The sequence below is a fragment of the Rhinolophus ferrumequinum genome, chromosome 23 (genome assembly GCF_004115265.2).
Source record: "Rhinolophus ferrumequinum isolate MPI-CBG mRhiFer1 chromosome 23, mRhiFer1_v1.p, whole genome shotgun sequence".
NCBI classification, from domain to species: Eukaryota; Metazoa; Chordata; class Mammalia; order Chiroptera; family Rhinolophidae; genus Rhinolophus; species Rhinolophus ferrumequinum.
Genome location: NC_046306.1, coordinates 25,117,550 through 25,131,823, shown reverse-complemented (window position 1 = coordinate 25,131,823; position 14,274 = coordinate 25,117,550). Strand labels below are relative to the sequence as shown.

The 14,274-nt window shown below is 40.4% G+C and overlaps 1 protein-coding gene across 3 annotated transcripts in view; it reads right to left on the bottom strand.

Annotated features, from left to right (window-relative positions):
- PTPRA (protein tyrosine phosphatase receptor type A) overlaps nt 1–14,274 on the bottom strand; it is a 121,067-nt gene that overhangs the window by 35,344 nt on the left and 71,449 nt on the right. For 2 of the 3 annotated variants that reach the window (XM_033095161.1, XM_033095162.1), the window contains exons 5-6: nt 13,748–13,774; nt 516–600 (exon numbers count right to left, since the gene is read on the bottom strand). In XM_033095161.1, the coding sequence (XP_032951052.1) occupies nt 516–600; nt 13,748–13,774 (112 nt within the window). The remainder of the gene's footprint in view (nt 1–515; nt 601–13,747; nt 13,775–14,274) is intronic. The other variant, XM_033095163.1, reaches the window with a different exon arrangement.

The window sequence follows — 14,274 nt, the reverse complement described above, 5'->3', positions numbered from 1 at the left end:
GGACCCTGAAAGAAAGTCAGAAAGGGGAACCCAATAACTCACATAGTTTAGTTCAGCACACCATGGTAAGGAGTCCTAGAGGGGTTTGGGGACAAAGCCCCAACTTGAAATAAAGCAGGCCTTTATTGAGCACATAGTCTCCACCAGGGCACTTTTGGGGGTTTCTTTAACAGAGCTAGATCTGAAGATCTTAAACGCCTATCAGTAATAACACAAACGATGGCTTTTCCCCTTAACCTCCAAACCACCACCTTGGGCTTTAGGTTGAACTAAAGTTGGGGGGCTGGAGTTGGACAGATGGAAGCCAAGGGGAGGGGCTGGGTCTTGAGGAAGACTATGTAGAGCTTTTAAACCACTTTTAAGTAGAATTTTAATCAGAAGCACTATCACGAGTCATTCCCCTCTACCCTATTCATTGTCCTTATCCTACTGTCTTCTGGACTGCATGGCCTTGAGACCCTGGCGTACTGAAATAGAGTCCAAGAGAATGGAGAAGCATTACCTCACATGCTCACCTTAACATGTACAGAACTATGATAATAAACACGATCACTAGCAGAGAGGAGAGGGCCACCATCACTGCAATAATTGGCGTCTCATCTGAAATCAAGAGAACAGAACATGTTACCATTGTGTGCAATGGATGGAGAGCTCAACTCGGCTGCTCAGAGAAACACCAAAATGAGTAAGAAGGGCTCATTCAATGCTTCTGTAGATGGCAGGGTATGGATGGATAGATAGATAGACAGACATATAGATAGATAAAGAGAGAGAGAGGTCATCTTCTGCTACCCCATCTCTGATTTATCATAAATTTGTTTACTCTGTCTCCCTACATTAGAATAAAAGCTCTTTGAAGGCAGAGACTTTGTTTCATTCATTGCTATAGAGCCTAAAACAGTTCTTGGCACATAAAAAATGCTCAAATATTTGAAAGCATGAACACATCCTGATGGCAAGCTGGGTGTACAGGGCTAACAATGTCCTCTCTCCCAGCCTCCGTGGGCTCCATCTAGAGGAAGATGGGAGAGAAGGAAAAAGGACAATTTTCCTATCATAAATCCAAATGGTTTCCTGGCACAGAGAATTCTATTCCTGATTAACACAAGGAGACATTATTAGATCCTTAAGCACTACATATCCAAAAGTGCTGGGTATTCTTTTCTACCTCTTTCCATAGCCACCTTTTACCAGGACCCCAAGTACAGCACCAGCTGGTTTAGGGAAGGCAGGCCCTTAGATTTCCATTCCCCCAGGGCTGGCTTCCTTTCCACCCAATACGTAGCCTCCTTTCTCATGGCAGCTGACCAGGTGCTGACTCATCCTCCTCTACTCTCATGCTCCCACCACAAATTACACAACCAATCTGAGTTTTCCGTCCTGCTAAAGGGAGGACATGTCCCTCCCAAGTGAAAGTCAGTCGTGTTGCGGATGCTCCGGATTACATCCACAACTGTCACCTGGTCTTGACCTCATTTACCCTCCTCCAGTCACCAACAGCCCCATGTGTCTCTTCACAGTTAACTTCTCACAACAGTTGTCTTTTCTCTCATTCTTCACCTCCAGCTTTTCTGCTCTGATGCCTACCCTCAGTGCTCCATTTAAAATGCTCATCAAGGACGTTGACAAATGGCATATTCCCACACGCAACAGAAACATTCCCATCCTCATCTGATTCAACCTCTTAGCAGCAATCATTCAAAAAATATTTATGGATCAGCAACTGTATGCCAGGCATTGTGCTAGACTCTGGGAACAGAGAAGTGATTAGGCAGACAACGACAGAGAGCCTACATTCTGGGGGAAGAAGGGACACTGTTCATAAACAGGAGGACAATTTCAAACAGGGACAAGTGCCATGAGGAACAGAACAGTAGGGGATGAGGGAGTGATGGGCTGGGGAGGGCAGTGACTGGCTATCTTAGAGTGGTTTGGGACGGTCTGAAGTAGTTATATTGAGCAGAAGTCTAAATAATGTGAATAAGTGAACCATGCAAAGATCTGGGCAAAGAGCTTTCTAGGCACAGGGAATAGCAAGCATAACAGCCCTTAGGAGCTTGGCAGGTTCAAGAAATAGTACAAAGGCCAGTTTTGGTACAAGATGTGGCTAGAGAGGTGGGCAGGAGCCAGAAGACTTAGGGCTTTGTAGGCCATGGTAATGAGTGTGGCTTTAATTCTGAATGCGATGAGAAACACGATGTCATTGGAGGGCTTTGAACAGAGGAGAGAAATAACTAGATTTGCATTCTTTTAAAAGATCTGCTAGCTAAATGACTCATAAGAAGCAGTCATGAGGTGGGAGGAAATCCAACAGAATATGGTCTCATAGATGCCAAGAACAGTTTTTTCAAAAAGGAGGGAGTATCAGCTCACTCAGATACTACTACAGAAAGATTAAGTTGGAGGAAGACAGAAGTGAAACTGAATTTGACAAGATGGCAGCTATTGGTGACCTTTTCAAGAGTGGTTTCAGTTGAGCAGTTGGTGAGAAAGCCTATGTAGAGTGAAATAAAGATGGAAAGAGGAGACAGTAAGATATCGATTTCTTATTTAAGGTGAGGACTTTTATTATAAAGGGATGCACAGAAAAGGAGCAGCACGTGGGAGGGAGATGTGGGGTGGAAAGTCTTATTTTTTTAAGAGATGGGATATATTATACGAAGCTTCTTTGTTGATGGCAATTTTCAAACACCCCCTGGTATGTGGCTTTCATCTTAAAATGAGCATTCAAACTCGCTGACTATTTCCCTCCTCTTTGAAGAACTTTCCTCTCTTGGTTTCCACAACAAAGCACTTTGCTGATTTTCTTGCTCTTGGCTGCTCCATCACATTTCCTTTGCTAGTTGTTCCTTTTCCAATACCAGATCTTTAGTATATGTGCTGCCGAAGCGAGCACTGCAATACCAGATCTTTAAATGTCTGATTCCTCAGGGCTCTGTCCCTGGCTCTCTTCTCTACACTCTATCCAGCTGATCTGATCAGACAGATGGCTGTAAGCAGCAATGATATGCTAGCAATTCCCACATTTGCGCTGCTTGGTCATACCTCTCTTCTGAGCTCTCCTCTGAGTCTATGTGCCACTTTAAATTTCACAGGCAATGCAAACTTTCTGTCTAAAACCTTTCCCTCAACATTCAGTAAGCTAGCACAGCCATTTACCCTGTTGCTCAAGTAAGAAATGTGGAAATCCCCTTGATTTCTTTCTCATGCTTATCTTTTATATCCAACCCAGCTGCAAGTAATATGTTTTAAGGCTAAAACCAACACCTCAAAATTTTCTGCCTTTTTTCCATTCTGTTGCCATCACTGTAGTCTAAATCTCTATCCTCTCTTATCTCGGTCACAGTTAAGCCTCTCTCCTCTGCCAATACCTTCTCCACAACGCAGGCAGAGTGATCTCTAAGAAAGCAAATCAGATAATGTTCCTCTTATATGTAATACCTTTCGATGGTTTCTCAAGCCTTTAGAAGGAAATCTAATATCCTTACCCTGGCCCATAACAACCTCCCCCACTTAGGCCCACTGCTTACTCTATCTCCCACCACTGTTTCCTTGTCACTAAACTTCAACCACTGGCATCTGTCCACGATGAGTTCACTCCTTCCTCAGGCCTCTGAACATGTTATTCCTTCTGCTTTACATAAACTCCTCCCATTCTTTGCCTGGATAACTCCTCAGTCATCCAGTTCTCATTTTAAGTGTTACCTTTCCCAGAGAGATCTTTTCTGCTTCCTAACACTAAATTAGGATCTTAAATCCTAGTCTCCTTATCTCTAAAATTAGTTATTCTGAAGATTAAATGAGATTATCCATGTAAAATGCTTGGCACAGTAAATAGCATGTATTATGTTAGTTAGGATTTTCTTTATTATTCTCCCAGAGCACCCTGCTATTTCCCTTGATAATATCTCTCACGCTTTGTAATTATATATTTACTTGAGTTTAGTTGATTGAGGTGTCCCTCCTTTAACCATAAATTCCACAAGGGCAAGAATTACATACTTGCTTTGTTTCTCACCATATACCTAAAACTTAGCACAGAATTTCACACATAATTGGACTACACTGAATGAAAGAAAGAATTAATGATTCATACATTACTAAATATGTCTGTTAAATGCCAGTCACCGAGGGCTGTACATCAGGTATTTAAAAAAAGTAATTAGAGACATCTGGCTCAAAATAGTGAGCTGAATCAGTAAGTTTACTTCTTTCTTTTCCTAAAAGGACATAGAAGAAATATAAAAATACCAATGAATCAAAAGCATATTAGGAAGGCAGCAAAGAGTGGTGTCAACAGACCACAGCCTTTGAGGGGTTTATGGAAGACAAACCAGATGGGATTGGACTGCTGACGAAAATCAGAGCCAACGAACCTGCAGCTGAAAGGTAAGTACTGGTTCTACCAGTCTAGGCCTGGAAACATCTCAAGCTCAGAGTCAACCCACTGGGGATGAAAGAGAGCCTTGGGGTAGGAGGATGGTATTTAACCAAAGTCTTGCCAAAGCCAAACCAGTACATTCACAGGCTGAGTAACAAACAGTGGTGCCCTATCCAGACTCAGCTGGGAACACAGAGCTCACAGAGTTGGGGGTGTGTGTGTGGGGTTCACAGAGAGTGATGGCCTTTTTTAAAAAAAATAGGTGTATATATATTTTGAAACGTTTTATTATGGGAAACTTTCAAACTGCACAGGAATAAAGTGAACATTACAATAAATCCCTATGTACTTATTGCTTCACTTCAACATTATCACTATATGCCAGTTTTTCCCATCTATATCAGGGTTTCTCAACCTCACACTAATGACATTTTGGGCTAGATAATTCTGTTGTGGAGGCTTTCATGTGCACTGTAGGATGATTAAGAGTATCCCTGGCCTCTACCTATTAGATGCCAGTAGTAAACCTTAAATTGTGATGATGCCAAATCATCTGCAGACATTGCCAATTGCCCTCTAGGGTGGCCAATCGCCCTGTACTGAGAACTACTGGTCCGTACCCATCCCACTGGATTATTCTAAGGTAAACCTGAGATATATCATTTCAACTGTAATCATTTCAGTATGTATCACTACGAGATAAGGATTCTTAACATAATCACAATACCATTATCCCATTTAAAAAGCAACACTAATACCTTAATATAATCTAATATTCAGTTACTTTTTAAATATCCCTGATTGTCTCATACACGGTTTTTTTTTGGTTTCGTTAGAATTGACATCCAGCGAAGACCTATACATTGCACACGATTGCTAGGTATACTAGGTCCACAGAGGGTTTCCTGGGTGGGCCCTGAAGAGAGAAAAAGAACAAGGGTGGTGCCTGAGAGAATTCTAGGCAGCCACAATAGATGAAGAAGAGGAAAAGAGAAAGAAAGGCAGCTCTGCTTAGAGGATAGCTGTATCCAACTGCCTAAACCATGACTGAACCCCTAGTTTAGGATACGTTCCTGTTTGTGCTCCTGAAGGGACACCCACTATGGGCACATTCCAGTCCATTCAATGCTCCAGGACAAAGCTCAACCAGAGCCTTACAGGTGACCCTCACAAAAACCAAGGACAACAATGGCAGTCCTGGGAAGAAGAGGTAATACAAGAAATAGAATCTTAAAAAATATATTGCAATTTGTGCAAGAGGACACTATTAATTTTTTTTAAAGCTACTATATAAAATAAGGAGCAATCTCACACCTGTCAGGATGGCTACTATAAAAACAAAACAAAACAGAAAATAAATATTGGCCAGGATGTGGTAAAACTGGAACGCTTGTGCACTGTTGGTGGAAGTGTAAAATGGTACAGCTGCTGTGGAAAACAATATGGAAGTGCCACAAAACATTAAGAATAGCATTACCGTATCGAGCAATTCCACTTCTGGGTATATGCCCAAAAGAACTGAAAGCAAAGTCTTGAAGAGATATTTGTACATCCATGTTTATAGCAGCATTAGTCACAATAGCTAAAATGTAGAAGCAACCAATTGTCCATTCATGGATGAATAAATAAGCAAAATGTGGTCTACATATACAATGGAATATGTTCAGCCTTAAAAAGGAAGGAAATTCTAACACATACTACAACATGGATAAACCTTGAGGACATTACACTAAGTGAATAAGCCATCACAGAGAGACAAATACTATATGATTCCACTTACATGAGGTACCTAGAATACTGAAATTCAGAGACAGAAAGCAGAATAGTGGTTGCCAGGGGCTGGAGGAGGGGGATAGGGAGTTATTATTTAATGGGTATGAAGTTTCAATTTCATAAGATGAAAAGGGTTATGGAGATGGATAGTGGTGATGGTTGCACAACTGTCAATGAACTGTACACTTAAAAATCGTTAAAATGGTAAATTCCATGTGTATTTTACCATTTGTAACTGTGTGACAAAAAATGGGGAGGCGGAGTAGCAATCTGAGAATTAATAAAGAGTTCTTAGAAAACTAAAACATTATTGGGGGAAAAAACATCTCAACAGAAAGGCTGAACCGCAGAACAGACATAATGAAAAATAAATACTGTGAAAGATCAAATCATGGAAGTTCCCAGAACACAAAGCAGTGAGATGGAAATAATGAGAGCAGAGAAAAAAGACAAGCTGGATAGATCTAGGAGTCCTAATATCTGTTCAACAGGAATTCCCAAGGAAGAAAACAGTAAGGAAGGAGAAGAAATTACATAAGAAAGTTCTCTTTCTATCAGGCCAAAAGGACCATCAGGTTTGAATGGTAATAATGAAAAAAGATCTTTATCTGATGCATTCTGACAAAATTTTTGAAATTTTGGATTGAAATCAACCAACCACAAGCCATCCTTAAAAACTTCCAACAGAACAGAAAAGAGTCCCTACAGAGAAATGACAATCAGATTCACATAAGATTTGCTTATCTAAAATACGACTGCTAGAAGTCAATGGTGTACTATCAAGTTCTTAGGAAGGACTCTGAACCTAGTTATTTATATAGCCAAAATTTCTTGTCAACATGAGGTCAAAAGAAAGCCACTTTCAGAACTTGGGGCTTTAGGATCAGAGAGACCAGGGAGTTCAAATCTCTACTATCCTATTTAGTAGCAGTGTGACAATCTCTTGGAACTCTTGTGGAATGCTTTACAAAATGCAAATATATCATCATTCTCCAGATCTTACAGTTAATGCAAGATTTAAAGGAAGCAACATTTGCCAAGTGCCTGATATGAAAAGATTTGCCCTTAGCATCCAGAAGCTTACATACTAGTCGAGAACCTCAGTACAATTTCCTAGGCTCAGGAGGGTTCCTTTGTCTAGAACAGGGAAACTACAGCCCAAATGTAGCCCACTGCTTGTTTTTGTAAATAAAATTTTATTGGAGCACAGCCATGGTCATTTATTTACATAGTCTATGGCTGCTTTTGTACCACAACGGTCGAGTTGAGTAGATGTGGCAGATAGTTTGCAGATCTCTGATCTAGAAGGTTACTATCACCTCTCCTCTTACACAATTCTAGTGCAAATATCACTATTTTTGGTAACTGCTCCTTTCCTGTACTTCCATAACACTACATACCTATTCTGCCACAACTCTTACGCATTGAATTAAGGTCACTGATTACATGTCCATTAAATTATAAACTTCTTGAGGGCATGGATTCAATATCACCCCCAGATATCTCTGTGCTCAATATTTAATCTTTCATTCAATAAATATATATTGAGCGGCTGCTGTGTTAGGCATGTCCTAAGACTACAAGTCAAAGTTCCTTGTCCTTATGAAGCTTATATTAGTGGAGGAGACAGGACAACAGATAAGAAATATGTAACATAGGTAGTGATAAGTGCTATGAAGAAAAATACAGCAGGGTAAAAGAAGAACGGGGGGAGGTGTTCTGTGATGTAAGATGGGGTGGTCAGAAAAAGTATGAATGGAGTATTAGGAAGGCACAAAGTGCAGAATGGTTTATGATCACTTGTGTAGAGTTGACAACTACAAGCAATATGACCAGAAAAGAGTCAGTTAGCCAGATAACTCTGAAATTAATAAAATTTGTTAGTTAATGTTTAAGCATTTATGTAGAAGGCACAGAGCAAAGCACCATACACATATTATATCATTCAATTATCCTAACACCCTTAAGATAGATACCATTATTAACCCTATTTTATAGATGAGGAAACTGAGCAGAGAGATTAACTTGCCCATATTACACAGCTGCAAATCTAAAGCAAGAACACAAAGTTACACTATTCTCCAGACTCTTCCTAAGTACAGGACCAACAACACTTTAACTGCTACCAGCTTTCAGGCCAGAACAGTCTTCTATGATAAAAGTCAGTTTTACCTCCTGACTTCTAAATTCCATCCAGGTTTCTGATCCAGTTAAAGATAATACAGGTAGTAAAGACGTTCCCAGGCCTCTGCGAGGGAAGACGACTCAGATCTATTTTACAAAAATCGGAAAGAACTTACGGCTCCCTGTATCAAACCTCAGACTTGGAAACAGGCTCAGGATCAGTCACTCCTCCTGAACTGGCCAGACTTGTCCTCTCTTCATGCTCAGGCTAGTCCTGGACTGGGTCCTCTGCAGAAGTGGCCTCGCATGATGCAGGCAAGGCAGGCACACCGGGTCATTCCCTGCTCTCCCCACCTCTCCCTGCAACCCATTCCAGCAAAATTTCACTTCCTAGACTCAGTCAGGGGGCAGCATTTCAAAATTACTAAAATGGTGTTTTGGGACAACAGCTGTTTATTTGCTACACTCCCTTTCCAAGAAAACAAATGGTCATATTATTCTAAGGGCTCACCTCACATAAGGTGACACGTCAGTCACCTTAGGACTTAGATAGACTTTGGTCACTACAAAAATAATCAATGAAGTAAAAGCCATACTCCTCTAGCCTCAATTCCTAAGGCCCATTTATTCGTCTTGTCCCCAAACTTTTTGGAAAAAGTATTTACCAACTCTCAAAGGCAGAGTTGTAATGTTTTAAGTGCTTCCTATTGGCTCTAAAAACAGCAAAAGTCACCAGGTTGCCTCACGAACCCAATCACTGTTGTCTTGGGCCAAATTACCATTCAGAAACCTTAATTTCTATTGCCCATCTATCTTCCCTAAGGCCTCTGGAGTTATATTTCTAAACAAAAATCTGAGCATGTCACTTCCTTCCTTACCATCACCAGGAGATGTCCTGACTCTTAGCTCAATGCACCACCAGGCCCATTCTCCTGAGGCTACCTCCAGCCTCCCTACCTCATGCAGATCAACTGTGCATAGTTCCTCAAACACATGACTTACTCATTCGTGTCTCCTTGCTTTTACCTGATTTGGTACATCCTCATTCTCCTCGGTTACTATATTAATTTAAACTGCCCAAAGCTCATCCCCATGCCTCGTCACCACTCCCCAGGTTACCACGAGTCTTTTAAGCTCTCTCACAGCACAGCACTGTCTGTGGTATACCCAATAGCACGTAGCTGAGTGGACTTTTGATGCCTGGTGTTCATGTGTTTCTTCCATCAAGATGGAACATTTTTCTTTCTGGAATCTTCAGTATCTAACAGGTACTGAATAAATATATTATTAAAGGTGCTTAGGGAAGCCATCATAAATGGAGTTCACAATAATAATGTCCCTTACTATGATAATCCAAAAATACCTCTTTGAACAAGAATGTCAACCCCTTTCTAGACTCCAACTCTAGAAAGTACTGAAGAGAAAGCCAGGGGTAGCAAGTGATCTGATCTGATAGTTGAGAAACTGTAAGGAACCTCTGTAAGTATGCTTATCTTGCCCAGTTCTAGAACTCTAGCTCAAGGACTCCACAAACATTAACAGGAAACTATTTCCAGATTAAAAAAAAAAAATTATACAAACGATTACAGCAGGTCCTCGAATAACGTTTTGCCCAATGTCATTTCATTATAATGTTAATGAGATGCCACAGGAACTTAACTCTTGTTTATATGGAGTTTCATTTAGCCTATGATAAAATGGTTTCGTGCTATGTCCTGTTGCTGCAAGTTACAGAACCTCTCAACATTAAGCGAGGACTTACTGTATTGTATATCTAAAACAATTTAAACTATGGTTAACGGCTTTATCCGGTGTTCTTGCTATTTAACAATGATCAGTTATAAGGTCTTCATTTGAAAATCCTAATATTAAAAGTAGGATGAGAGGGGTTTTGGAGAATTTTGTTTAAAATGTACAGGATTAGCTAATGTCTACAGCTGTGGTTGCTGTAGGGGTCAGAAAGAGCCATTAGCTATGGTTGCAAGATGACCTTGCCTTGAAAGCTACCTCGCACACCAGCCTCCAGGAGGCCTAGGAGTGCCCTTGTTTCAATGAGTCCTGAATGAACAGCTAAGATTCCTGATATCCTTAGTCTCTCATCTAATAGTGACTGTAACAGAGTAGAGATGGATGGTAGTAGGAGTAACAATGGAATAGCCAACACTTGTTGAGCAACTGCTATGTGCCAACCCAACACTAAGCCAAGTAATTCATATGTGGTCTGACAATTAAGTTTGTGAACTTGCCACCGTGCGCTTACACTGGCAGCACTGTACAAACAGCTTGGTAAGGTTTCACAACCTTGGAATATCAGTGTCTCACAGATGTGTTTGTGTCAATGTGTGGCAGTGTCTTGCTGAGTGGTGTTCATTATTGTTGTGTGTTTTTGTGTGCCATCGCAAGAATGTCTGAGCTTGAATTAGAGCAACAAACAAACATTAAATTTCTTGTTAAACTTGGCAAGAGTGGAAGTGAAATCAGGGACACGTTAGTCCAGTTTACGGGGATAATGCCATGAAGAAAACGGCAGTGTACAAATAGATGAAACGTTTTTCTGAGGTGAGAGAATGCGTCACTAATGAAAAGAGGTCAGCGTGGCCAACAACGAACAGAACTGATGAAAACATTGCAAAAATTCATCAAATTGTGCATCAAAATCAGCTGACTGTAAGCAGCATAGCAGACAAAGTAAACATCGATAGAGAAACAGGAAAATTTTAACTGAAAATCTGGGGGGTGGCCAGTTGGCTCAGTTGGTCAGAGCGCAGTGCTCATAATACCAATGTCACTGGTTCGACTCCCACATGGGCCAGTGAGCTGCGCCCTCTACAACTAGACTGAAAAACAACGACTTGACTTGGAGCTGATGGGTCCTGGAGAAACACACTGTTCCCCAATAAAATTAAAAAAAAAAAAAAAGGAAAGAAAATCTTGGCATGAGAAAAGTGTGTGCAAAAATGGTCCCGAAGGAGCTCACTGATGAATAAAAGCAAAGGAGAGTCAAAGTCTGCCAAGACCGTTTGGAGAGGCAAGCGGATGTTTTGGGCCATCTTATCACTGGTCATGAAACATGGGTGTACCAATACGACCTTGAAACAAACTGTCTAAGTGCACAATGGAAGTCAGCCAATTCTCCACCACCAAAAAAGTTCGGTTGGGCCGAATCAAGGGTCAAAACAATGTTGCTAATTTTTTTGAATATCAGAGGGATTATTCATTATGAATTTGTACGAACTAGACAAACAGTTAACCAAGTTTATTTGGAAGTGCTGAAAAGGCTGTGTGAAAAAGTTAGACGAAAACAACCTGAACTTTTCGCCATCAATTCATGGCTCTTGCATCACGACAATGCACCAGCTCACACAGCACTGTCTGTGAGGGAGTTTTTAGCCAGTAAACAACTAACTGTATTGGAATACCCTCCCTATTCACCTGATCTGGCCCCCAATGACTTCTTTCTTTACCCCAAGACAAAGGAAACGTTGAAAGGAAAACATTTTGATGACATTCAGGACGTCAAGTGTAGTACGACGACAGCTCTGATGGCCATTGCAGAAAGAGTTCCAAAATTGCTTTGAAGGGTAGACTAGGTGCTGGCGTCAGTGCATAGCTTCCCAAGGGGAGAACTTCGAACGTGACCATAGTGAAACTCAGCAATGAGGTGGGTAGCACTTTTTCTAGGATGAGTTCGTGAACTTAAGTGTCATACCTATGTTACATATGTTACATACATATGTTACTTAATTCCTCACAACAATCCTAGGAAGGAAATTCTGTTTCTATCCTCTTTTGCAAATGGTGAAATGAGGCACAGGGATGTTAAACACCTACCCCACCCTACTGGTAAGTTGTAGAGTCAACACACAAAACCATGTGGTCTAGCTCCAGAGCCCACGCTTTTAACTACTGCAAACATTGCCTCTCCAAATATTCCACCTTGGCACTCACTCCCCAGCCCTCTCACATATATCAAAATCATTCAATAGCATTTCCTTCGATGGGAAAAATCTCTATTTATGAATTGGAGCGTGCATCACTATCTTGCTAGAACTTCATGGGAACAGAAGTAGATGTTACAGATTCTCCTTCAGGACTAAAGCACCTATTCCCCCAGCTGTTAGAAGGGTTGGCAGCTAACGGCTTTCAGCCAAGTTCTTCCCCACGAACTACCCTTGGCCTAAGGGAGTAGCCTGGTCAAGGGAAAGGCTCTTTCTGACCCCTATTTCCAGCTCCAGAGCTTCCTGTGGGATTAGCTAAAGCCTTTGCTATCTTTGCTCTGACTGCATGGCACCTCATTTCCTCCCCCTACCCAATACTGTCGCCATCACTGCCTCACAGGTATTGTAGGGAGAAAGTACTCCCCAATAAACTTGCTGCATGCAAATCTCTGTCTCAGAGTCTGTTTCCCCCAGAACAAAATTAACGAAATAGAGATGTAAAACTAGAGAAGACTTAATAACTACTGGAGAGTATACTTACAACCAATGACTTCATGGTAAAGAGGTACTTGATAGATAATGCCACAATTGGATTTAATACATTACTATATATTACACAAATCATCTAATTCAAAACCAGTAAATATGCTTTGAAGGAAAAGCTGGTTACAAAAGGACAAACATGTTATGATTCCACTTAAATTAGGTACCTAAAATAGATACATTTATAGAGACAGAAAGCACAATAGTGGTCACCAGGGGCTGGGGGACGGAGAAATGGGGAGTCACTGTTTAATGGGTTATAGAGTTTCAGTTTGGGAAGATAAAAAAGTTCTGGAGACGGATGGTGGTGATGGTTGCACAATAATGTGAATGTACTTAACGCTACTGAAGTGCATAGTTAAAATGGTAAATGTTATATATATTTTACCACAACTAGGAAAAAGCTGGTTCTACCAAAATAATTTGGAATACATTTAAAAAACAACACACGAGAACATAACCAGTTTCGTGGACTTCACATACTCGGTTCTCTGGTGAAAGGGACTCAGCAGTCCTGCTTAGACCACCGACACTGCATCTCCAGCCATAGGGACTTTACACTAGAGGGCTGAAAATCCATAAGATCCATAGAAAGTGACAAAGGGTCGACATTTTATAGACTAGGGAAAAACAACACAAAGGTAGGATTTTTAAAGGTAACTATGACCTAGAAATTAGTAATTAACTAGGGTGCATAAATTATGGTCTGATATCACTAAAGGGTAATATTAACAAGGTAACATGATAAAGTAAAATCCAGTTGTTTTACTACTTGTTAAAATATATCATAGCTGTTAGAATCCATAATCTACATTTAAAAATACAATGAGTACTTGTTTCTGTTACTCTTTTCTATGGAAACAACTTAAGGGCAAGTAAGCACATAACAGCCACAGATGCACAAGGTTACTACCGACGGTGAGCAGAGGAAACACGACAAATACTGTACACTGTAAAAGGAACAACAGACATAAGGTGAGTGGCTCACCTTTTCTGTCCTTCGAGTCAGAATTACCTGTGTAATAAGTGAAAAATAGAAACATTCACTCAAATTAATGAAAAACATTACTATTCAATCTAAGGTAAGACAAAATAAACTCTAGGAATATAGATACTTTCCTCTTTGTATATGCTGGAGCTAGAATGAGGCACCCTCCAACAACTGGGGAACAAGATTCCCAGATTCACTAAACTTTAATCAACGGTTTGTCCTCTCTCTGAGTACAAAAACAATGTAGCATCAATATTCATAAAATTACAAGAATACAAAGAGAAATACAAAAACAATGGTACTAGAGGTCTTTATGTCTTTCAGGTCATTAAAATCATTAAGTGAAGCATATAAAAGGCCTAAATGATAATACGCAATAAAGTCTAATTGGTATAGAACAAACTCGATATACTCCCGGTAACAGAGAAAACCTTTTCAAAGATTATCCACAAGCCCTTATAAATTCCCCACAGTAGAAATAATACAGACAATATTCTTTTATCATGATGCAATAAAACTAGAAA